This window comes from Rhinolophus ferrumequinum, chromosome 3 (genome assembly GCF_004115265.2).
Source record: "Rhinolophus ferrumequinum isolate MPI-CBG mRhiFer1 chromosome 3, mRhiFer1_v1.p, whole genome shotgun sequence".
NCBI lineage: Eukaryota > Metazoa > Chordata > Mammalia > Chiroptera > Rhinolophidae > Rhinolophus > Rhinolophus ferrumequinum.
Window position 1 is genome coordinate 32186273 of NC_046286.1, and position 26091 is coordinate 32212363.

The 26091-nt window shown below is 36.7% G+C and overlaps 1 protein-coding gene across 1 annotated transcript in view; it reads left to right on the forward strand.

Moving 5' to 3' along the window:
- The window catches only part of COL19A1 (collagen type XIX alpha 1 chain), a 304480-nt gene that overhangs the window by 242548 nt on the left and 35841 nt on the right, over positions 1–26091 (forward strand). Inside the window, exons 20-40 of the mRNA XM_033102674.1 lie at positions 233–268; positions 1188–1223; positions 1320–1373; positions 2047–2100; positions 3566–3619; positions 4263–4352; positions 5115–5159; positions 5268–5345; positions 6935–6970; positions 7077–7121; positions 7221–7274; positions 8534–8575; positions 12555–12659; positions 12743–12796; positions 13053–13106; positions 17516–17569; positions 18972–19025; positions 21272–21316; positions 23342–23392; positions 23479–23523; positions 23971–23997. Of these exons, the coding sequence (XP_032958565.1) occupies positions 233–268; positions 1188–1223; positions 1320–1373; positions 2047–2100; positions 3566–3619; positions 4263–4352; positions 5115–5159; positions 5268–5345; positions 6935–6970; positions 7077–7121; positions 7221–7274; positions 8534–8575; positions 12555–12659; positions 12743–12796; positions 13053–13106; positions 17516–17569; positions 18972–19025; positions 21272–21316; positions 23342–23392; positions 23479–23523; positions 23971–23997 (1113 nt within the window). The remainder of the gene's footprint in view (positions 1–232; positions 269–1187; positions 1224–1319; positions 1374–2046; positions 2101–3565; positions 3620–4262; positions 4353–5114; positions 5160–5267; positions 5346–6934; positions 6971–7076; positions 7122–7220; positions 7275–8533; positions 8576–12554; positions 12660–12742; positions 12797–13052; positions 13107–17515; positions 17570–18971; positions 19026–21271; positions 21317–23341; positions 23393–23478; positions 23524–23970; positions 23998–26091) is intronic.

Here is a 26091-nt window from a genome sequence, read left to right on the forward strand (position 1 = left end):
AGTACTGGAATGATTAACTTATTGTTCATTTCAGAATGTGGAAGATTTTTTAAATCAATTATCATACACGTACTTTAAGCTGCAGAGGCGACTGTGTGATGTTTTGGATAATTTTAGAGGCTTGTTTGCAGCGGAGGTCTGAGTTTGGCCTGCAGGACATTTATGTCCACTTTTGGAGAGTTTGTTTCTAAACATGTTTATAATTGATTCTGTTTTCTATCCATTTTCCTAGGGGGAACCTTTTACAAAAGGTGAAAAGGGAGATAAAGTAAGTAGATGTTTTATCACTATCTTGGGTTTTCTACATCATTGATTTCTCTCTCTAATTTCTGGTATGTTTACTTTGGAGTCTAATAGATTTGATGGAATGAGCTCCCTGAGCGTTTTACTTTTTCCTCTGTGTACTTTGACTCTTTTATTTTGATAAACGAGAAATTTTAAACCTTGTTAAGTTTTATCATGTGACGGCACTTTAACATTTAGTTGGGGTAGTGTATATTTTCTTTAACCCATTACTATTTGTGATTAGACATAAATGTTTTGAAATATATCCATTTAGGATAGCTAAAATACAAAATTAAAATACAAGATAAGGTTGTGGTTTTTTCAAAAATTCTGTTAATTATACAAATTGGATTTATCAAACAGGATAATTTTTTCAAAAGGATCAATAATAAGTCACGGAAAATAAGGGGAAAAAAACTCAATATAGCAAAGATTGTCCTCTTTTGTGTTACTTTTATTTGTTTCTGTTTTTTTCATTAAGTACTTACAACTGATAGTAGAATCATCATGACACATCAACTTAAATTCTACTCTACCCCCGCATCTGAACCTTTTAATTCTGAGATATAAGATTAGCAGGTGGCAGATTATAACAATGTCACCTAAATGGAGAATGGGAGAATGCAGTGATTGCTAATGGCACATGATGACTACAGTGTCAAAAGTGACACTGAGAAAAAACAAATTGTTATAAAGAAAAAAAGAAATTTTTGTCTGTTTATTAGCAATAAGTATTTTAAATCATGTTTTAGAATAAACCCTCCTTGACTTCATCATGTCTTCCATAATTTCCCCTTTTATTATATGTTAATCAGTGGAAATGCAAATGAATTCAAGTATTAGAGATGCTCAACTCCATCTGAATCTAAGCATTATATATATGATGATTATTTTATTTACAGGGAGAACCTGGGCTAATAGGATCACAGGGAATAAAGGTAATCTCCTGACATTCTTCAATTGCATCTCTAACCTTAATAAAATTGTGCAAATTAAAGTAACCAGTTCACTTTTCTTCCCACCCATATATTTAGGGCGAACCTGGAAATCCTGGTTCTGCTGGTTTACTAGGAAGCCCAGGAATAAAGGTATATAAGAAATAACTGTGATAATTGAGGAAATAATTTTGGAGTTATAGCCATTTATGCATAAAACAAGGTATTCTGGTGCCATTCATTTTCTTCACAGATGTTCTCAGAGACTTTATCATGTTTCCATGGTAATTACCCCCCCATTGGCTGCATTTATTACACACATAGTAACTATGTCTTTTGGTTCGCAATAGGATTTTTTTTAACTCTTTTTCAAAACATATTCACAATAGCATCCCTAAAAGCTTTAAAACTAAATAGTGTGAGCTAAATCTATGACCCTGAACTATATTCTTAAAGTGAACAGGATTCGGGGTTCAATTTCTAAGCCAAAGTTTTGTATCCCTGAGATTCTAGGGTTCCTCTTGTGAAATTCCAAGAGTGTCCCAAGAAAGACCAACTGTTGGGAGAGACAAACGGACTGTGCTCCCCCAACAGGTAAGGCAAGTTACCCAGGCCTTACCTGTTGGTGAAGACAAATCTGTTTAAATGAGAACATCTTGAAATTATCTTTGTAAGCCCAAAGCACATTTCAGTATTACACAGAGAAGGTAGGACAGTGGAAAGTCAATCTTTCTACAGATAAAGGTCACAGAATGTTTTACAAATATTCAGGTACAATTTTTTTTATTTTTAGCAAAGTTAAAGTACATGTCACCGTCTATTTTAGGGTCAGCAAGGACCTGCCGGCCCTGCGGGACCCAGAGGACCACCAGGAGATATTGTAAGTATAATGTCTTTGATATTTGGAAATTAAATAGAAACTGAGACATGTTTTAAAGAATATCAATATCTGTTCACGTGACTGAGTTATACTACATTTTCAAAGACAGGTCATTTCTACCACTAAAATGAATCACAGCTAATAGCAGGGGCTATAGGGAAGGCTAGTACCTTCGTCTATTCATGTGAGGTCCTTTGAATATCACTAGCCTAATAAGTTGGTCTTTGGAACTCAAGTAAACTAAATTATCATTTGGACATGCTTGTCAGTGATGTACCACTAATAAAGGAGATTGGAAACATCAGAAGAAATAAGGAAAACCGAGAGAAAGCAAGCATTTCTATTATGCATGGCTTTTGGTTCAACTCTCCATTTAAAAAAACACACTTCGAAAGCTTCTGTTGTTCTTTTCTTGTGAGTGCCTACAAAAAGAGCAAGTCTTTTGGATGAACATATTTCTGTAATACAGTTGGAAAAAGGTCTTCAGGTTGCATTATAACCTAACTTTAGTGGAGCCACTATTCATTCTTATATTCTCTCTCTCTCTCTCTTTCTCTCTCTCTCTCTCTCTCTCACACACACACACACACACACACACACACACACACACACACACACACCCTCATGCCCCTCAAATGCTCTTGTTATCTATTCCCCCAGGTAAGCCTTTTGTCCGTTGGACAAGTTCCCTAACTTTCTGACAACTTGGGAACTGAGACTCACCATCAGTCTTCATTTGAGCAAAATGAGAAAAATGCTTGGCCATAACTTCTTGGAAACTGATCTCTATCTGGCCACAATTCTAGTACTTTCCATGCAACTATTAGAATCTCTCCTTTTTCCATCATCTTGGGAATAGTCCCATGACCCCTTGCTCCATTCTCCATCCTCCAGAGGTCTATCTTTCAGGGTGTTTGTTATGCTTGATACTTTGAACATTCACTTCATAGAGCAAAGCTTTTTTTGTCCCCTCAAACCACTTAATGAACCATTACAGGTGTACCTAGTGAAGAAAATGGTGGTGGCACCAGTGGAGTCACAAGATGCCCAGAAGTGAGGTTAAGTGATAGTGGCTAGAGCTAAAAAAGAAAACAAAATCAAAAGGGAAAGAGCCCCTGTTGCTAAAATATAGTAAAAGCATATTTTCCTATTACCCCATTGTCCTTTTGAATAATGTGTTGCTACCAACTACCCTCCTTCCATCCTTTTTGGCAATAATATGGGTGGGGCATTTAATTTAAGTCTTCCTCATTTAGTTTCTTGCCCATTACATCCCAGTTACTTCACTTGAAACAGCAAGTCACATGTTTTCACTAAAGATTTTCCCTAACAGACCAAAATCAACCTATCCTCTTATACTTTGTGTGTTAAAATTCTGTTCTCCTGAAAAAGACTCACAGTTAGAAATGTTATTATAATAAGAGATGTTCTAATTGCACTTTTCCTTTACCTCTGAATTTTCTAGGGATTGCCAGGAGAACACGGTATCCCAGGAAAACAAGGCATTAAAGGAGAAAAGGTACAGCTCCCATTTTACTCATTTTTGTATATTAAATAGCGAGGTAAGAGGAAGAAACATGATAAGGGCATTGGGAGAGTGAAAAACCAGGACTAGGCTGCCAGGCATGTGCAGGGGATAGACCATCACATAAACTGTGGTGTGAATGACGCCCCCTAAAGTTGTGCATTTGTGGCAGCCCTCATTCTGGCATGGAAACACAACGCAACAAAATGAATTAACTTGGAGATGTCTGTTTCAGGCTCAGCTACTGATTCTGGTATAGACTTAAGTCTTAATTTTCTGGAGCCTGTTTCTTGATGTCTATTTGGAAATAGTACATTAATGTTGAGCCAGTACTAGAGAATAACTTAAAGAAAACATAAAGATCAACTAAAGAACTTCATGAGTTGATGCCTTTTGTGCCTATATTGACACACATGCATCCATGAGGATACTGCTAAACTCATTGTTAGCATAAAAAGATCTAAAAGCATGTACGCTGAATAGAACAGCACCTTGCATGCATTAGGTGCTCAGTAAATATCATTGAATGAATGAATGAATGACTACAATGACAACTTAAAACAATGGGAAGTACTGCCCCACACCTCCCACCATGAACATGAGCAATGAAGTAAGAATCTTACTTTGTTTTACTCAGGGAGATCCAGGTGGGATTATAGGCCCTCCTGGGCTTCCAGGTCCGAAAGGTGAGGCTGGTCCTCCAGGGAAAAGCTTGCCAGGAGAACCAGTAAGTACCAATCCTTTAATTAATATTTCCCTTGAAAGCTCGTTACTGATCCTTGGTGTGTTCACAGTTTCAGATCATAAGTATAGGAACACATTTAGGTCTGCAGAAAAAGAAATATTCATCTTATTCTTCAGATGAGAGATCTAATCTCTTTGGAAATTTGATGCAAGCAAAGGCCTCTCTTCTAAAGAAAATGCACATTCACACACCATTTTACAGCCAATTTTAGAAGATTCGTAAGGCTCCCTGTGCAGAATGGATGGATTCTTTAGCATCTATGGAGCCTAGTAAGGTCCTAAACCTCCCTAGGACACTATGTCAAAACAGAAGAACTGCCTGAAATTTCCCTTCCAGAGGCTCTGCAGGTATGGGCATAGGTGATCATTTGCAGAAAAATGTCCTTGTGGCCCAGGCTATTTTCAGAACATAGAAAACCGGACAGCTGGAAAATGTAAATAACTAATATGCCTGCTACATATGCCTTTTTATCTCATGCCCTTTGACCTTTTATGTTAATTAATTACACATAGTTTTCAGTGTCAGAGTCCTCATTTTAAAGATGAAAACATCTTATATTTTAATGCAACTATACAAAATCCATAACCTGGTGAAATTTGTATTCCTTATTTATTATTCTTTTACAGAAAAGGTTTATTCAAGAAAGATGAAGAGAAGTAAAATGTTTTTAAGTTATGAATCCTAAGATGGTTTTAACCTTTTTAGAAAAAGGAACGTATTCACCTTTTTTTTTTTTTCTTTTAGGGATTAGATGGAAATCCTGGAGCACCCGGTCCACGTGGGCCAAAGGTATAAAAATATCAAAGATAATTTTTAAAGAATGAATAATGAATAAAAAGGAGCCAGAGAATTCACACCCCTTGAGCCTTCCACTAACAGAAACATCTCATTGCACAGGGTGAAAGAGGCCTGCCAGGTGTCCACGGCTCCCCAGGGGACACAGGCCCACCAGGGTTAGGGATTCCTGGTCGGACAGTAAGTAAAATTCAATTGAGATTTTGAAGCTCTGTTAATCCCAATATTGTGAAATGAAATCCAGTGACAAATCCGAATAAGGAGAAAAGAATAAAATGGTCAGAGGAGGAAATGCAAATAAACACGGGCCAGAGGGAAAGAAAGGGCATTGAGGTTACATCCCTGAACTCAGAGAGGGTACTCACTGTTTACTGAATTCTAGATGCTGATCACATCAACATTGACTGTGGAATAGAAGTGGTGTTTAACCCTTTATTCCTCTAGTCTATATATTAAAAACTATGAGTGAATGTTTGTAAGATTACAGAAATGCCTAATATTAAGTTACTATATATTACTGTTTATTTTTAACTAGAATAAAATAAAAAGTTAATATTTAAAGTGAATGAAGTATGGATGAATGAGATGATATAAAAGAAGTCTAAGTAACATCTTAAAAGAGAAGGAATAGTTGTTTTTTTTTAATAGTTACAATAAAGAATGGAGAGTTTTTTTCCATGTTTTAACTAGAAGAACAATGCCTGATAATAATGACCACTGTATGCATATTTGTGGACTAAATAGTAATGAATGATAGAGCTTTTTATTTGCCATAAAAAACAAAGATTCTGGGACAAGAAAAGTGAAAACACATGCTTATTTTAAGGACATTAATTTGGGACATTGGCCTTGTAATGAAGTTATCATGAGAGCTAAATGGAGGTGTAAATAGTGAATGGTTATGTTGTGTGTGACTGGTGTTTGATTTTCCAGGGCAAGAATATAAAAGATCACTGGAGAAAAGAGATTAAACAAAGTGAAAAAAGTAGATCAGAAAATTATTAGGGGAAAGAAGGAGGTTGATGCAAAAAATAAAAAATAGTATCTTAAGGATATAGTATCAGTAGAAAGCAAACAAAAAGTAACTTTAACAATACCAGTGATATGCATATTTATTTTAAAAAGTAAGAATGGAAACGTCTGTGAGCAGTCACCGAAGCCGGCTGCTGAGAAGCCAGCCCTGTACTTACTTAGGTTGTCAATTCCTCATTCAGTAGTTCATGGTTACATACTAGGGTTAGAGCTATCATGTAAGTTCACTAGTGATCTCCCAACTCGTCTTGGTTACAGCAAATTTCAATTTGCTAAAGTAGGAAAGAATAACTGATTGATGTTTTACTTCTTACTCCTGTGACTGAACACAGGTTCTGGCAATTTCTTCTTCAAACAGAGAAATGAGGCAAAGTAGAAAGCAGAAGGGAAAGGAAGCCCTGAGCCAGTCCCCCCAGAAGCAGTCGGTTTTGGAACAGATAGAATTGAATGCATTGTTTGTGCAATCTTGAAGGTTCAGAGATAGACGGTGCTACTGAGAGAGACATCCCAGGCACCTGAGCAAAGTCATATTGATGTTTCCAGCAACAGACCTCTGGTTAAGTGTTTACCTGTCACCTCAAAGTCTTGGCTGACTTTGCAGAATTTTCAGAACATGCATGGTGGCAAGTCCTGTTGTTCCACTAAATAAGTTACAATACGTAGCCCTCTCTCCCACTTGGATAATTTACGGACATTCCGGGCAGAGATTTCTGATCGTTGGATCTCATTCTACTTAGGGCTCCCAAGGACCAGCTGGAGAGCCAGGTATTCAGGTAAGCCACTTAACCACGTTATTTGGCACAGCAAATCCAGTGTGCTTAGTTGGGGGAAATTACTGAAAGACTGTCCTCATAAGTAACTATTTTCCCCATTTTCCAGGGTCCTCGAGGTCTCCCTGGATTGCCAGGGACCCCAGGGAATGATGTAAGAACTGTTTGACCTACTCCCTCCTCCCCGTCACATCCCCACCCGTTTTCATCTGCACCCTGTGCAAAGATTTGAACATGATGTTTCTGTTTTCAGGGAGCTCCAGGAAGGGATGGAAAGCCAGGTCTGCCAGGCCCCCCAGGTGACCCGGTATGTCGCCAGACTGTGCCTGATTTATGTATCTTTAAATACGCCCAGGAGCCAAACAGCCTACCAAGCAACTTTTGCTGTCCAAACTAATTAGAATGCTCAGTGACTGCTTTGTGATTTTGTTTGTCCCCATTATTTTGTAGAGGGGGAAAAATATTCAAGCTGTGTCAGCATTTTTCATGCCATGATGAATACTTATTTTCTCAGGATCTAATTCAGCTGCACAATTTTACCCTAGGCTGAGCCTTGGCATAGAATGTCTCAATCCCATGGAAAATTGAGTCAAAATATATAGCCACAGTTTCTATTCTTTCTAATGCTAGTGACTAAACGAGTTTCATTTCTCTACATGGAAGTCTGCAGGTAAGTTACTAACAATATGGCACATATCCATTGATTCTGTGGCTTTAAAAATGCTGAAATAATTAAATTACAAAAACTGTCTCCAGTAGGCTCTTAAAAAATGGGTTTAGGCACTAAATGTGTGTTCCAAAGTTTTATTTTAGGTTAAGCCTTGCTTTGAGCGACAGCAAAATCCCTTTAAATAGCCTCAGAATTGGCAGTTATAATTTGAGAGGCCATATGGCACATGACATTGTATTAAGAGTTTTGTATAATAAAATCCAAATCCGTCCTCTCAGTTTTAAGCCTCACAGATCCTTCTACTTCCCACACTGGTTGGGCCTTATGTGCCTTTATAAGCTATGTACAGAGGCATATTTTAGCCTTATTTTAACTCCACCTCTGAGTGCCTCATCTGGGAATCTTGTAAAGTGTTACTTGGGTTTACAGTGTCTCTTTGAAAGGACACTTTAAGACTTGAAGTGAAAACACTTCAAGTCCCCTCAGTATCTATCTTACCCATCACTTAAGCCACATACAGGCTCTTTTGAACTTCAGTGAAAAAGGACTTTCAGGTAACAGCCTGATAATTTGCCTGGAAGGGGGTGTTTTCCTTTTAATAAATGATTTATCTTTACGTGTTACTTAAAGTGAACAATAAATCACTTATCAGCCTTTTGGCCAAGATCAAGTGTAAAACCAATACCATATTAGGGTTGGCCGAAAGGTTGCCATGTCGTGAAAATATAAAATAGAGATGCAGAATCAAAGCGATGATATGCATGTGTTTGTGTGTGCCTAGGAGAGAAATAGGGAGTATTTCTCAAAAATGTCTGCATTGTATTGTACGCTCATGTTGTATTATGTGCCTCTCTGTATATAAATACATGTATTTGTTTCTTTCTCCTTAACCACAGATTGCACTTCCTCTCTTGGGAGACATCGGAGCCTTGCTCAAGGTACTTTGTTGTTATGTAAGAAATCATGTGTTAATTTTCAGGTAAAATCAGAAAAGAAATTTTCGCCAGAAATTGAGTTAATTGCTTAGCCTTAACTGAAATTCAATTTTGAAATGGCAGAACATCTATAAGATGGAAAAAAGGAACATCCATCTTCATGTACCTTACACCACTTACACTAATCCCTCCACTCTCTGCTCTACCACCCTGTCTCTCATTTGGGGTGTAGAAGGGCAGGGGAGGGGAGAGATGGCAATTCTGAGATGCGCTACAGGGAAGGAGTATATCCCTAACACCCTTGAGTAGAGCGTTCTCTCCTCTGGGGGAGCACTTTCTCTTAATGGGTGGTTACTCACCCTGGCTCACCACTGAGTACCCTGATCCTTCTCTCTGTATCCTGCTGGCCAGTCCAGGATGGACACTAGTGCTGCTCAATAAACAGTTAGCTTGCAAAGCTGAGTTTTGATGTCGTGGGATTTTACAAAACGAGCTCTAAAATTCCAAAGCTGACCATGGCCCTAACACCTGTTACTCTATTGAATAAAAAGTGCCATTTTTTCCCTCTACTACTTCCCTGTATTTTATTTGTAAACCAGATGAAGGAGAATGATAATGGGGCACCCATAATGCTATGTATTTGCGTGCTTCTTCATGGTATGTTAAGACTGAGTGAACCCAGGTGAAAATCTGTCCCTTTACATTATACTCAAGCCTTATGTGTCTTATTTGTCTATGTACGAATAGACAGTGTATATATACACACACACATTTAGGCTACATGTGTGTATAAGTGATTTATTCTATTTTCCTAGCATTTAAATGCCCAATGTTTTGTACAATGACTTACATAATAGTAGTTGGCAGGCAGGAATGTTTGTTGAATTTAATTCAAAAGACTCAGGAATTCTAGTATATGTATTTTTCAGGTGATTAAAGTTCTGAAAATAGATATATAAATGTAAGTATGAATACAAAAATATGTTAGAGGATCTTTCAAAGACCTTCAAAGGCAACATTTTCTTATAAGTCAGAAGAGAATATTTATGGGAGTTTCAGAAAGATCTTATATTTATAGTCACAATTACCGGCCAGACAATATGCTGCTTTACTTATCTTAGTTAATCGTCACAATAAGCCTGTAAATTTAGGCTGTGGTAGTATCCCCATTCTGTAGAGGAGAGACTGAAGTTCCAAGCAGTTAAGCAACTTGCTCTGAGTCACACAGCTAGTAAGTGTAACATTAACACAGGAATTTAGGTCCTCAGACATTGTCTTAAGTTCTTTACAAAGGCAGTAGTGGTGGAAACGGCAGCATTGTAAGAGTTGTAGCATTCCAGACAGGTTAGGGTTCTTTAAGAATCAAAAATGTATGTACTTAAGCTGAAATGAATATCCTGATACAATATGGGGTGACTCACAGGATAGACAAAAAAGACTGTGCATAGGCTTTGACAAAGAGACGAACCAAGACTCCAGGGCTCTCCGAAGTGGAAGCAATTGATAATTTCACCAGGGCAGCATCCATATAGCGAATGCTCTTTGCCCTTGTTCCCGTCCCAGCATCATCTCTACTGAGGTTCTGAGACCCAGGAAAGTTGACTGGCAAGAGGTGGGCAGAACACCTTGACTGATTGTCCCAACAAACTGTGTTCAGTAGTACAGGAAAACATCTCATTCCCCAAAGCAAAACCTAAATACAGGAATTTCGATTAAGGATTGGCTCTGTTAGGCCAATTTAATAGTGCCATTTTAACTCCTGATCTTGTTACCTAACCTACTAACTCTCTTTCTCTGTCTTGAGTCTTTAGCAAACTTGATCATCATGCTCTGTTTTTTTTAAAAATATTTTTGATTGAAATTGTTGAAAAGAACTGAAATAACTCCAGGCCCCAATGATAACCCATCAAAGACCATCTTGTAGGTTCACCTGTGTATCATTCCCTCTTTGAATGAGATTGTACATTGGCTCATAATTGGTGCATCCTTATTCTCTTCTCTTAAGAAAATCTTAAGGCATTTTTATTTTAATTGGGGAATATGGGGACAGTGTGTTTCTCCAGTGCCCATCAGCTCCAACTCGTTCTCCTTCAATCTAGTTGTGGAGGGCACAGCTCAGTTCCAAGTCCAGTCACCGTTTTCAATCTTTAGTTGCAGGGGGTGCAGCCCACCATCCCATGCAGGAATTGAACTGGCAACCTTGTTGTTGAGAGCCCGCACTCTAACCAACTGAGCCATCCGACAGCAGCTCATTGTACTCAATCTAGTTATGGAGGGCGCAGCTCACTGGCCCATGTGGGAATCGAACCGGGTTCAGAGCCTGCGTTCTAACCAACTGAGTCATCCAGCCACCCCTAAGACACTTGTTCAAGAACATTAATGAAATCTAGTTTCCCTTAACTTACCATTCTGGTAACCCTAAACTAAAGAAAATGAGGACAGTTTCAAATGACTCAGAAAATTCTACTGACTCATAAGGATTACCATTTTTTATATTTTATTAAAACAATCAATTGAATAATCCATTCTAAAATATTGCTTCACACTGATATGCCAAAGTTTTGCTCCATTTTGATAGGCCACATTTGTATGTCTACAAATGCAATAATTCATTTTCATACTTTTTTAAATATGGAAAACTTTTTGATTTTCTGAAGTTGTCAGGTCTCTCTCTTTATTTCTCTCATCATAGTTTTTTGGATATTGTAAGTGATGGTATACAACCATATATGTATTTTTGTAACTCCTCGACCAACACATTAGCTCTGTGAAGAAATACTGGTAGTACAATTAGTTTGGGAAACATTGAACACTTTAGCTTCCTTTTATATATCCCAGCTCTATGAAGGACCACCATGAAGGGAACTCTTTAGCCCAGCAGTTTTTAGACAAATTGCCTTAGAATCTTTTCAATATCACACAAAATTAGTCTTCCAAGGAGCATATTTTTGGAAATCAGGCTTATGCTGATATTCTTTGGGTCAAAAATATTAAACTTGAATAGCTATGGGCTTTTTTTGCTGAGTTCATCAACAGCGAGCTTCAGTTCCCTTTTCATGTTTAAAGATTCTTCCCTTTTGTGAAAAGGATGGAAAATTAGAGGCTTATATCGCCCTATCTTTTATCAACTGTTAAAACTAAACTTTAAAACCCCATTCCCCCCTCCCAGTGGTCCCTATTCTGCGCCTTTCCTGATCACATACTTATTTAACAATTTATTTAAAAATAAGCCTTTCTAGGGCTTTTCTCAAACACTTTTTCTTCAGCTATGTGATAAGAAGTTTATCTTGTGAGCTCAGACACTTAAATTCAAGCCTTTCCAGATCAGCTAAAGGTTACAGAGAAGGCAGTGGAAAGGTAATTCCACTTAGATTTCCTATCTGTACTTGGATTTGACATAGAAGTCAAGTCTAAGTCTCTCAAGTAATCATTTCTCACACGAGTGCTTTTGCTGACAAATAAAATGTTGGTAAACTATGTGTAGAGTTCTCCAACTAATTTTGCTCTTAAAAGGAGAGGAGAAATCCTTTTTTCACAGCTTTTTCTTTCTTTCATTTTAAATGATGTATGTTATTTGTTTATGCACTCTATAATCTTGCTGGTTATTCCAAACTGTATTCCCACCTCCCTTTTTAAACATGCTGCTAAGCAGTGAAACTGTGTTCTTGACTTGTGTCTTTTCCTTATTTATTTAGAATTTCCTATTTAAATATTATATTATCATGGACATGGTTTTTTAAATAATTATTAGCTCATCAATATCATAAACAGATATCATTGACTAGCTTCATAAGTAGTTTTTACCTCACAAAAAGTTGTTCTTTCAAATTGGATAAATTAAGTTTCTGAAAGTACTGACATAGCGATTGCTATGTCACTCATCTCTGACAGAAGTTCAAATCGAATTTCCAATCTGATCAAATCTCACTTTTATAGATGTCTTTGATGAATATATCAGTCACCTTACCTTTGTACTCATTAGAACTTTTGTGACAACTGCCAAGTCAGTGTTCCTGGGCTAAAAAGTAACAAAGGAGAAGAAGGAGGCACTGGTGAACCTGGAAAGTATGATTCTACAGCCCGGAAGGTAAGAGGCAGGCTGAATGTTGATGGGCCCTGTAGGTTACACAGAGCGCTTTCTCTCACATCTGTTACTGCTTTGTCCTCTAGGGTGACACAGGGCCACGGGGTCCTCCAGGAATCCCAGGAAGAGAGGGACCGAAGGTAAGGACGTCTCTCCTTCATTCTCCATTGTGTGATTTCCAATCCAGTGTGGAAAAAAAAGGGAACTCATTTTAAAATGCACTATTTGATATCAAAATATTTTGGAAAAGTGGTATAAAGCCATTTGCAAATGTTATTTATTTGTTCCCTAACTGTTCAAATTACATGCCTCAAGTGTCCTGAGAAGAGACATTTTCATTATTCCAAAGTATGACAGAGTGATTGAGTGTACTAGCTGAATTTATTGTCTTTTTAGGGAAGCAAAGGAGAGCGGGGCTACCCTGGGATACCTGGGGAGAAAGGTGCTGAGGTAAGAGATTATTCTCTGATAATATGGTCCTACTGATTCTGTTTATGTGACTCAACAGAAGAAAGACATCAATTTTTCTAGAACTCATGTTTAATGCTAAAGTAAATAAAAACGAAGAGGTAGGTCTTTTCAAATATTAACACATTTTGAATAATAATATGTTGACGTTTATTATCAATGGTCCGGTTTTTGAGACTACGAAATTAAAAAACCAAGTTAACATATCAATTACTATTTTTCTGTTTCCATGTAGCAGATGATAATTTCAGCTCTCTCAAAATAAAAGCAAGAGGATGCAGGAAAGGAAGATTTACTGACAAATATCCCAGGGTGGCTAGTAGAATTGAAATAGTAGTTAACAACCAACCTAGGGATAGGGCATTCCCAGAACCCAGCAGGACTTCCCTGGAACCCTGCTGCAACATGACTCAACTTCAATGACCTCGGTTTATCTGTGACTCTGCCCAACTTTCAAACTCTTGGGAGAAAAGGATCTGATTGGAGTAGCTTAGATCAGCTGCCCAATCCTGGACTAAGGTTCAAAGTCAAATGTGCTTTCGAGACAGTGGTATAATTTTCTGATTCTAAGCCATGGCGATGCTCAGGATATTATTCTTTTCCTGCATAATTCACATTAACTCTTAGAAAAACCAATTAGGATGATGAATTGTTGTTAGTTTAAACAGTTTTGATACTAATAATTCTTAATGAAAGTAAGTAAGCCATCTGGCATATATTAACCTTGATGTCAGTGCAGAAAATCATAATGAAATGAAGTAGATCTGTTTTTTTGAGTTGGAGTTATATTTGACATAAATTATCATCATGTGTTATTGTTTTTAATTAATAATGACTCTACTCTAGAAAACTGAGGATTGGCTTGCTTTTCCCAAGTTAAAAATTGAAGAAAAAAGAAACAGTGTTTATTTTCATTCAAAAACAGAACTGTAAAGGCATTTTATTTGCAAAATAAGAGTTAATTGAGCTTTTGCTTCTTCATGCTCCAAAGTTTCACTATAGTACAAGCATAATATCTGATTTTTATAGTCTAACAGCTTTTAACTGCCTAGATTCAAGAGGTAGTCTTTAAAGGCAATTGAGAAGGTAATAACAAAGGACCAGGAAATAATTGGACTTCAGGTTTTTTATAAGTGACTCTCAGTTAAATTTATTAGAAGTTAATTTTTATTGATTTAACAGGATACTTCACCCTCTTGGTGAACTGAAATCAATTGTTATTATTCTTCCACTATTTTAGTGTGTTGTTTCTTAAGTATACCTTATGAATTCTTTAACACAGAGTACACAAAATTTTGCACAAGACTCTTATTACATGGGGGAGTTCCAGCAAGTTCAGAAGGAGATTCTTTCTCGGTTGTTTCTTCACATCACATGAATAATATGAATAAACCTTATGTAACATACTAGTTCAGTTGGTCCTTTTGTGGGGAATGGGTCAATGCAGCATTTACCTCTCAGATAGATGGGAAATAGTATTATCTTGTCTTCTCCTTGACTCAGATACTACCTGAAATTATGATTTCTTGACTGAAGTGAATGCAATTGACCAAGAATTATGCATTTCCAACTGGCCAATAAACTATACTGTTTTAATATGTACATAATATCTAATCATACCAAATCTGAAATGTCTGTTCTACTCTCAGTAGAAAAGATAAAGAGGGACACCCCATCTCTTTAAGGACTTCTAATTATTAAGTCTTCAATTCAATCCATTTGGGAACTTAGAGGAGGAGCTTATTTGTCTATTGTTCTTAGAAAAATGACATTATCCTCTACATTTTTTTACAGGTGTTCTTTCACAACTCAAGGTGGCAACTTGTAAGCTGCTAATAGAACACACCTCTCACACTCAGAGTGAATTCTTGCTTTGAATACAGACCTTCCTACAATATTTCAGGATAATGATAAAGAGGACATAAAAATATTTTCAGCCATAAATTATCACAATGGAAAAATAAATATTCTTGGTAGCAACTGAGATAGGTCTTGCAAAACCAAGATAGCAGAGCAGGAAAAGAAGTTAGTGATCCCTGAATATCTATGCAATAAATTTTAATTTATATTTTAGTTTGGCACTATATGCTAAAAGGACTGCCCTACTCTTCAATAGTCATTCATCTTCTTTAATGACCATCTTGTCTTCTAAAATTATCTTATTGCCCTTTATGCATCCATAGTAACTTTTACCCTTACTCCAAAATTTTAGCTTGTTCAAAAAAGGCTGCTGAGAATGGTTTTTTTTAATTTATGGACAGAGGTTTATTTTAAAGTTTAATGTGGTCATCAAAGGTTAATGAGTCCCAAACTTATAAATTAGGCTACCTAAAGACTCACTCAACATCTCTACACTAATTCAGTGTTAGAACTAAAAGTAGCAAAAAAATGAATATATATGTTTATATGTACATGCATATCTTATACATGTACATATAGAGAGAATTTTATGAAAATATGGGTTTGAGATAAAGCAATTTGTAATATAGCATTTATAATCTCAAGAATTTAGAGGTGCTATTCCCAAAGGAAATTTGTTTTCTTTCCACTTATACACCTGTAAACAAGTTAATGGTGGGGAGATAAAAAGAACCAACACAGCATGCTAATGCATGCCATTCACACATGTACATGTGTGTGTGCGTGTGTGTACACACACGCACAAGCATACATAGGATTTTACCCAAGACTCTGCTTATATGAGGAATTTCAGCATGTTCAAGGAGATTCTTTCCAACGTTTATTCACATTATATCACATGAAATATCTGAAATAACAGGATATCCTATTGTTATTAGATAGGCAGGCTTGGCAGAGCGTGGTCCTTGAACCCATGAGAACCTTGGTCCTATAGGATTTATTTATTGCATAAATAAATATTCCATAATTTTACCAATGTCACCTCACCTAATATTTACAATGTGTATAAAAATACATATTTCATCACAGTAAAAGGTAAAGGCAATTTATTATAATAAGAGTGGTTTGACAATATAAAAGATCACTCAGTAAAAAAATCAAATCGTGAAAGAGTGGAACAATTCAATCGAGAACTTCATGCATGATATGGTTGCTTATCTGAAACAACAAAGTGGTATTTTTAAAAGTGTATTTTTTCTGATTTTAATAGAAGTCATCTGAGTTCATTATCAAAAATTTGGGAAATACACAGAAGCCCTGAAACAACTAAACGTTATCCCTGTTTGCACTGCCCACGGAGAACTATTGGTAATAGTGATGTTATGGTCCACAACTCCTCCTCCACAATTCCAAAGCTCAAAAACCTGGGAAATTTTTTTCCAAGGTTACAGCAAATTCATTTGGCAGCAAAATCTGAACTGAATTCACATGGTGCTGGGCTATTTATCCCACTTGGTGAGAATACCATATGTTCTACTCCAGAAATACTTGTGTGTGTATTAGAGGATTCTTGCTCAGGTGCCACTAAGAGTGTTACATAGTATCCAGTCTGAGCGCTGCCCTGCCTTTAAAAATATCTGAAAATTCAGAAGTCTGAAACACTAACGTTTTCAACTAAGGAATGAACCTTTATTTATCATTCTCATATTTTATAAAGTTCACTTATTATTTTTTTAATAATTTGAACCCTACTCTATGTAACATATTATAACTTTTATTTTCCATGTTATCCAATAGTTTGCCTAAACATGATTTTAATAGTTGTGAAATATTTTATATTATGGATTTTCTGTAACTTGTCTAACTAATAGTCTGTTGTTGGCAACCTTGGTAAAGGAACAAAATTAATTACTCAAGTTACCAGTTAATCTTGCCAATTCTTCCTCAAATATATAAATGTGTCAGCATCTTAAACCCCATCCAGTATAATTGGCATTATTCTACAAAACTAAGGAGGTGAGGGAGGGGATATCTAGTCACGTTTATGCTTAAGCTATTAAAGTGTTCCAAAATTAAATTCACCAATGAGCCAAATTTCTTCTTATAATGAACTGGCCAGCTAAACTAAATATTGTATCATAAAACATATTCCATTTTTCCACTAGCAGAATGAAGCATTAGTGTAATCATATATTTCTTTGTTGGCATTCTGCCAATCTGAAATTTATATTTTCATGCTTTAGCAGTGCTGGATTCTCAGTGACGCTATTGTCAGTAGGGTGGCTCTGTGAAGCTAAAAATGCTCTGTGAACCACCAAACACATTAAATGATGTTTGTTACAGATTACACATCACGGCATTTAAGCTCACCATCCTTACTCTTTGAAAATAGCTATTGGAGTACGGCATATGTCATGTTTTTTGAATAGTCAACATTGATGTTTAATTGTCGATAGTCAAAATACTTGATTAACTGAAATGCTTTGTTTCAATGATATAGCAGATTTTATGGTAGGAACTGTGTCTTTTAGGGTCTTCAGGGAATTCCAGGCGTTCCAGGTACGCCAGGCCCGACTGGACCCCCTGTAAGTATTTGCTAAAGCTCTTCTGCTCTTAGTCCCTATCTGCTGGGCTGTTAAAGGTGCACTAGTAGTTCTCATTGCCTTTTGTTTTCTGTGCCTCTATGGAGATGATCCAGCTGTTGCTTAGAAAAGTAGCATGAACCATTTCTGATTTAGTATTACTTAAGGTTATTCAGGGTTGTGGAGATTTATCATGAGAATTCTACCAGACCAGAAATCAGTCTGTAGTTAAGCTAGTCTATTTGAATAGAAGTTGGATGTAAAAGAACATTCTACTTTTAGTTATAATTTTTTGGCATTGACCTTTGGAAGAGATATTTAGATGGTTATATCCTTATAGTCTTAAGTACCATAAACTAAGAATTTGTTTTTTTAGAAAGAAATGGGTCAAGGATTATCAGATTCAACTTATTTTTATTCCTCTCTATGAATTAAAATATCCTCTACTTTAGTCAGCACTTTTTTTCACTGCCCTTCAGACATAGCATCATGCCCTTTGTGTCTTTGGTTATACTTTGGTTTTCCTAAAATAGAATATCTTTTCCTTTCCCATCTCCTAAACTCAATGTCTCATTAAAGTGGAGCTCAAGTCTAAGGTTGCCAGTTAAAATGCAGGACATGCAGTTAAATTTGAATTTCATATCAATAAATATTTTTTTAGCATAAGTTTGTCCCAAATATTGTATTTTTATTTGCTAAATATAACAACCCAACTGAAGTCTTAACTTCTCCAATTCTTCACTTCTTAGAGTTCCTATACAGATGGTATTTACCACACAAGTAGGAAAATAATCATGTTCCTTAATGTTTTGAATCATGAATTTGCCATAATTAAAATTTTGTCATTTATGTTTTCACCACAATTATGCAAAACAAACCTGGCTTTAAACTGTAGACTAAAATTAAAAGTTAAGAGAAAGAGTTGTGAAAGGAACAATGAAAACTATAGCTAACTATTCTCAAAAAAATTGAAATTAAATTTTATTTTCCATTGGTAAAATGCAGATCTCATAACTCAATATGCACGTTGTTAATTCTGCTGTGTCTTGAAGTATGTAAAATGTTGATCACTACCAAAATTATAGCACACTTATGAAAGCATAATGTTATGTAAATTGCCATTTAAACAGCAAGGCGAAATTCTTAAATGTATCAAAAGGTTCCAATTAAGGTCATTAAATGTGGTTGGCCAAGGTGAAAAGCAACCACAAATACAAATTTTACCCTTGTAAGAGCTTATCAGCAGGATACAGCTGCTGTATCAGCCTGAAGAAATGTAAGCTTGTAGGACTGATTTAATTAGGGTTAAACGACCTTCAAAATGTATCAGTTTTAGACCAACTTCCAATACCCCTTGGCCACTTACTTGTTGTTTTTGTAACAAACTTAGTTTTGTGTTTCACAGGGCTTGATGGGAAGAACTGGGCATCCTGGTCCTGCAGGAGCAAAGGGTGACAAGGTATATTGGAGAAGCCTCCCTTCATGTTTGAATGGGGGTTGGGGTAGGGGCAAGGTGAGACTGTTTACAAAGAGATCCATAAAATCAAGCAAAGCCGGAAAGTAGGAATGATGTCTGGTAGTGGGCTTGGAAGGACCTAGGTCCAATAATTGGTCTGAATGGATATAGGATAAGATAATACGTCCTTAGAGGAAAGGACGAATAGAAAACTGGTGCCATATAGCAAAAGTCCAAGCTGGATTCAGTGTCCTGAGCATCTAACTATGTGGAAGGACGGGGTGGGGAAGCCTCCTGAAGAGATGCAGATAAGAAGGTTTTTATCAGGGAGTTCCAATCCCAGGAGCCAAGGTTTCAGACTGCATGCTGGCCATCAGGAACAGGAATCCAATAGGAGAAGGGCTTGCTGGTGAAATCTGGACGTTCTGTCCTCTGAGGGTCATAGGGGAAATTCACTAAGGAACCAGAACAGCTAGTTTCCTGGGGAGTCCAATTGAATGGACAAGTGGGCTGCTGTGGTCAGAAGGGAGGACCAGCAATACCGGAAGACCACAGGGCTTCATAAATTTACCCGATTTAGGATCTAAATTGGCCTCACAGTGTGTGAATCCAGACAGAGCCAGCAAATGAGTGAAATAAGATTAGCTATTCACATTAGGGAAGTAAGAATCAAACAAAAAGTCCATATGAGGCACTCAAGTGGCTTCCGCCCGGAAATGACCAAAAATGAGGCAAAATGACATCAAGGAGCAAAGGAATCCCAAAAAATTTGAAAGGAAACAATGTGCTTATTCTAGACAGTCTCGGCACATTTTTTATTCTGATAGTATTCTAAGAAGCTTGCCCAACCCCACTAGCCTTTTTCCTCTGTTCTCTATAGGAATTATTCAGAGATTTGGCTTTTGAAGTTAATGGGAATTCCACACTGAGATGAGCTTTGGGGCACAATCCAGGATGAAAATATGACTCTTAATTGTGCCAGGGAAAAAAGTCTTTTCAATAGGCACATATTTCTCCTTGTTTTTTTGTCCGCTCCTGGTTCATAAGAACTATGACATAATTCTCTGAAGGACACTGCCTGCAGTCAGCAGAGATAGCCACCTTCAAAGCAGTCTGGGAAAAAATACAATATACTCATTGCCACATATTCTCAGTCAGACACATTGCAAGCAAAACTTTACAGTTTATTTTTATTGATAAAGATACAAACAAGATTTTATGATGCTTTCTTTTGTTACTAAAAAATGGGGAGATTAGAATGAAATCCTTCAAAAATTTATGGAAAATGGGTTGAAATCCCTCAGAATTTTTGGATGTGGTAAATAGGAATTATCCTCTATCTAGATTCTTTTCTTAATCAACTATTTCTTGCCATTGCCCCTAATATTGAGGGACTTAAGAGATTTTATGAGGCTATACTTCTAAAAGAAAAGTTACAGATGGAAGAACTGATGGAAGGTACCAAAGGGATTCTAATACCTCTGCTTATGGACTGATAAGCGTTCCATGTTTTGTAAAAATAAAAGTGAAATCCATTTATCAAGTTTCAACTTGAATTCATTTTTTCACAAATTCCATTTTCAGTCTTCTTCTACTGTAAGCCGAATGTCTGAGGCTGTTTAAATTGTATAGAACATTTTCCTTAAGCGGTATTGTTACTACAGTGACTTCTGTTCGGTGGGATGTGACTGACTTGGTTATAATGTCTAATATTAACTTAGGAAGTGAAAGATGTTTCTCCACCTGCAGCCCCAAAACAGGCTGTGATATTCTACATTGGTCATATTATGTAGATGGCCCCTCTGATTCCCAAAAGGTGAAGGTGTAGGTGAGGCTAAAGTGAGGGGCTGACCCAAAGAGCCACATTTCTTCCTAACCCGTCCCCTGCTTGCAGGAACTCTGCTCAGCACCCCCCACATGGGCAGGGTGCTCCTAGCTGCACTAAAAGTCCAGGACATGATCACCTGGGTTGTTTGGCTCCATCTAAAAATAAGCTTTATCCCAGGGGCTCCCACAGTAAGAATTTGAATGTGTGTGGGAAAAGGCATTTACCTTTCCTTCCTGTGGTCTAGAAATGTATTTCCCCAGGTGAAAGAGAAAATCCAAGCTGAATAAGACTTTGCAAGGCAGACACAAAACAACAAGCCATATTGATTTCCCAATATGGCTCTCTGAGCAAGTGTAATCTGGTATATAAACTTGGGGTTGAAATGTCTAAGCCATTGATTTGGTCTAAATATCCTTTGCAGGGCAGTGAGGGATCCCCTGGGAGACCCGGACCACCTGGACCGCCTGTGAGTTGTTTCAGGTTTAAAACTTAAATTCCTGTGTCTACTTAAGACTTTTATATCCCAGAGGTCAAATCGCATTTTGATGTTCTCAAGGATAAAAGTCATCTGAGTTTTATGGGTAAATACAAATGTTAGGCAATGTAGGTTTGGGAAAACCTGATGTCCCCCCTTTGGCTCAGTTCCAATGTGAAGTGCTCAGATTTGCATACTGCAGATTCATAATTGCATACTGTGGATTCATACCTGGGTATGTGCCCTGACTCTCCACTTCCTGCCTGGGGGACCCTGGGAAAGTCATTAAACCTCAGTGATCCTCATTCACCAAAAACAGATGGGCTTTAAAAAGAAATACCTTCCAGCAGCGTGAGTTGGTCCAAAATTTATGCTATACGTGTTCATCCATGATATCTGAGATGCAAGGAAATTCTATTTATATAGCACCTAGTGAATAAAAAGAGCCATCGATGTTTTTATGCTCATGATGGAGACAGATGTGCATTTTGTCAGGGAGGCTGTGGAGAGAGGAGGTACCTCTCTCTGGAGCAAGTCTGCCCTCATGTGGGGCCATGCTCAAATCGCAGCAGAGCTTTAGTCGCGGACAAATGTTCTTTTCCACCCTTCCTCATAGGAATAGTTTAAGAAGCCAATCTCACCGGAAAGGGGAAGAATTCATCTGTTACTTTCTGAAAACAACAAAGATACGTTATTAGTCTGCATGCAAATACAGGCTTTGCACACGTAAATAAAGAAATTTGCACCTGTTTTCCTAAACCTGTCCTTCCTTTTGTTTACTTACCTTTTCACTTGACAAGGAAGCAGGGCAAAAAGAATTTGGGGCTCAAATCCTAAAATGTACTTCCTCCCCAGTGGTCAGAAAAGCAAATATAGCACACAAACTCAAAATAACACACGAAAGGGACCTCTATTTTACAATGGGCTTAAGAAATCTTTCTCTTCCCCCTGAATTCTCCAAAACAATGTATTCTTCAAGACAGATTAAAAATTGTCTTTTTAGGGGAAACCTCTCCCTTTTGAGGAGGGGGAATCTCAGACAAAATTATACTTCATCTCTCCAGGACTTTGCACACTAAAATACAGTAAACATTCAACAATTGTCAAATGAGTGAAATAATAAAGGAATACATGAATGGATCAGTTTTTTTCTTCCATCACTAGTGTTTAGAAGATGCATGCAAGTCATGTTCACTTGAGCACCACTGACTGCCATTATCCAAAAACAGTAAAATGATGCTATCTTCTTCAGTTTTGCACCTGAAATGTGGAAATCACAAAAAGGACAATGTAGATTATTGACTTTATGGGAATTTTAAAAAACTTAAAATGTTAAAAGATCCTAACTGAAATTTTCATATGCTAGTTTTTCCTGAATGCCAAAATGCATGATTTTTTAAAGACTCTCAAATAGTTATCTTTATGTGTTAGTTGCTCCAAGACTTTCCATTCATGGGTCAATTTTATTAGGAAGTTCTTGTTCCCTATTGTTCTAAAGAATATGTTTTTGTTGAAACATCCACATAGGGTTGTGAGTAACATCACCTCCTCCATTTAACCTTAATTTTCTATTTAGTATGAAGAGACTGGGAAAAAATTACTTTTCAGCAGCCAAATTGTTCCCTGTTCACATCTTCATCAGCAGTACTGCATTATAGCCTGCAGGTCAGCGAGCTGTAAACAGTTAGCATAAATTGGCCATTCAGAAACTGAATTTTAATGCACAAATAATATTTGCCTCTGAATGCATTAGTGTCTCATCTGTGAAACCTGCACATTAATCACACGTCCGCCGAAAGTGTCTCGGTGCTCCAGGTGTGGTCCGCCACACTCCTTTTCATTTTTTCCTCTATATCTGCTTTCGAAAAGCTCCAAATAGAAACATCGAATTGTTTTACTTACAGTATTAAACTCACTTTCTGAAATAGAATAGGAAAAATATCTTTTGGTAAAAAGATAAAAGGTAGAGGTGCTAACCATTAAGAGACTAATTCCATATCTCATTTCTTTCTTAAGGGTATACCATTCAGTGAAGGAAACGGAATGAGCAGTTTATATAAACTCCAGGTATTTACTTTTATAATTATGTAAAATCATTTTCCAGTTATGAATTAATATAAATTCTTCTCATCTTTGTCTTTTTTTTTTTGAAGGGAGGTGTGACTGTTCCCAGTTATCCAGGGCCCCCCGGTCCCCCTGTGAGTACAGTTGTTTATCAGCAAAGCATACTTTGTCGAAATAGCCACAATTTAAACAAAACAAGACAAACAAATAAAACTCCCACGTTCACTGAAAAACACATGTTACAAGTATAACCAAAATGTTATGCAGGAGTAAATAAATGAAACCAGTTATAATAAAATCGGAAAATGTACACAGCCAAAATAATGAAAAATAGCAGTGTGCATAGAAGTATCACTTTTTGCATTGAAAATCAAAGAACTAAATTAATGTCCAAGCATCACTGCCATGGGAGTTCCATCAAGTTATGTTTCTTCATCTTATTCTTCAAATCCAAACTGTAGCAAAACAAAACTTGCCAATATGTTTATGTGTATTAAAACAAATTGGACCAATATGCTTCATCTTCTGTAATTTTGCTTCAGTCATTATTTTAAAAATGACTTCTCTTTCTTTTCTTATAGGGCCCAAAAGGCGACCCTGGCTCGGTGGTATGTATATTCATTCCCGTGTTTTATGTCATTTAGAAAATAAGTTTTGATTAAAGTTTGAGAGAAGAGCGTCAGGCAAAGATGCCCTACCATCTTCAGTGTTCATCCGTTAACATGTTGGAAGCAGCAGGCAGATCCCTGAAGAAGCGTCAGCAGTGTGCTCTTCATTTTTAAGATGCGTCATTGCTGATGTTGTCACTGCCCTTGACATTTGTCTCTTTCATTAGTGTGCTTTAAAAACTACCCTGTGATGGAGGAAGACACATAGAAAGCTCCTGATAAATGGGACACGTTCTTCTAATAGAACAACTTTGATGATTGATTCAATGTTAAGTAGATTGTGGAAGAAAAATACATAAAGACATTCCTTAATATATGTGCCATCTCCTCAACAACAACAACAAAAAGGGACTGCTTGTTCGTTTTGAATGTCTGTAGGAGATGTGGTTTGCTGTCATAAACCCGCTGATTAGGAGTAATGTTTCAGGAGGTTAACACTCAGCACCAAAAGAGATCGTGTCCTCAGGTGACCAAAGTATGATAATTGTTCCCCAGCACCCTTCTCAACCATGGGACATCACTGTGAAAGTTCTCCCAAATTCAATTACATTCCCTTTATGCCTGGGCAGTTTTTCCTGCCATGTCCTTTTTAAGCATATGTCCCATCCTTCATATTTCATCTGTATATCCTTTTAACTTTTGGATATATATTTGAAACTCAGATGTACCTAAAACCGAAGAAGCAAATAAACTTTCCTACCACTTTGGATTGCCATGTGAAAAAATTTAAGGCCCATCATTACAGTACAGTTTGATAAAACTGGATGCATACCTTTCTATTTGTTTTGTTTTTTTAATTAAAGTTTATTGGGATGACAATGGTTAGTAAATTTACATAGATTTAAGGTGTACAATTCTGTATTACATCATCTATAAATCACATTGTGTGTTCACCACCCAGAGTCAGTTCTCCTTCCATCACCATGAATACGTTTTAAACATGCAAAAGAATAAGCTATAAAAAGTAATATTTTCACATCTAAATAAATTTTCAAAAGAGGTGAATTAAGAGCTTATTTTTTGTTATGGGGCAATATATATTAAAAGCCAATTTTTTTCCCTCTGAAAGCATGATTTCAACCAGTTAGTAGCATTTTTCAAACCTCAACCATGTCATTGAAAAGTGTCCTTTCTTTCGTTACTCATTCTGCTCGTGCCTTATCTGTAACATTATCTATCCTTTCACCAACAATATCCTTCATTTTAATTTTAATTTTCTTACACCTGGTTCATAAAAATTTCCTTCTGGTCTTTCCTTCTCATACTCACACACACACAAAACATCCCCTCTGAATGATCTAAGGCCACCTAGACTTCTCACTACTTTTCTGGAACATTCAAGTTTTGTCATTAATAACTGCAGATTAAGATGAAAAAGCTTTTTAAAAAGCATTATAATAAAGAATAAGTTATAATTCACTTGGATTGGAAAGTGGGTAGCAGCAAAAACGTAGACAGTAAGCTTCAAATTTCTTAGTTCCAACAAAGGATAAAGAATAAAGGACTAATTGAAGGATATTCCTTCTTTTTACAGATGTGAAGTGAGTGAAGCACAAAACCAAAAATATGGAATTATGAAATTAAATACTGTCTAAACCTTCAGGTTTATCTTAGATAGAACTTGGAAATTATTCTTTTGGGTTCTATGTCAGCACTACCATGCAACTTCTTTCATTTCCCACCAGTTGCCCAATATGGAGAAATAATACCTTACGCCATAGAAATAAACAGGAATTGTAGCATTTTAGGTCACAGAGTAGAAAAATGGAGACGTAATATTGAGGTGGGTGGAGGTAGATTTCAAGCATCCTTCAAATCCCTTGACGCTAGATCTGTACCACCGTTTCTAATTTGCTCAGTAAACCTTTATAGATGAAAATTATCCTTAATTGAATTTATTATCTTTTGAGGGACTCCATTTCATTTATTTGGTATTTAATTTATAAGTGGCTTTCAATTAAATATTTAATTATTAACTACTTTCAAACAAATATTGATTGGCAGAGCACCTTTACCTATCCTAAGGATTGCTGG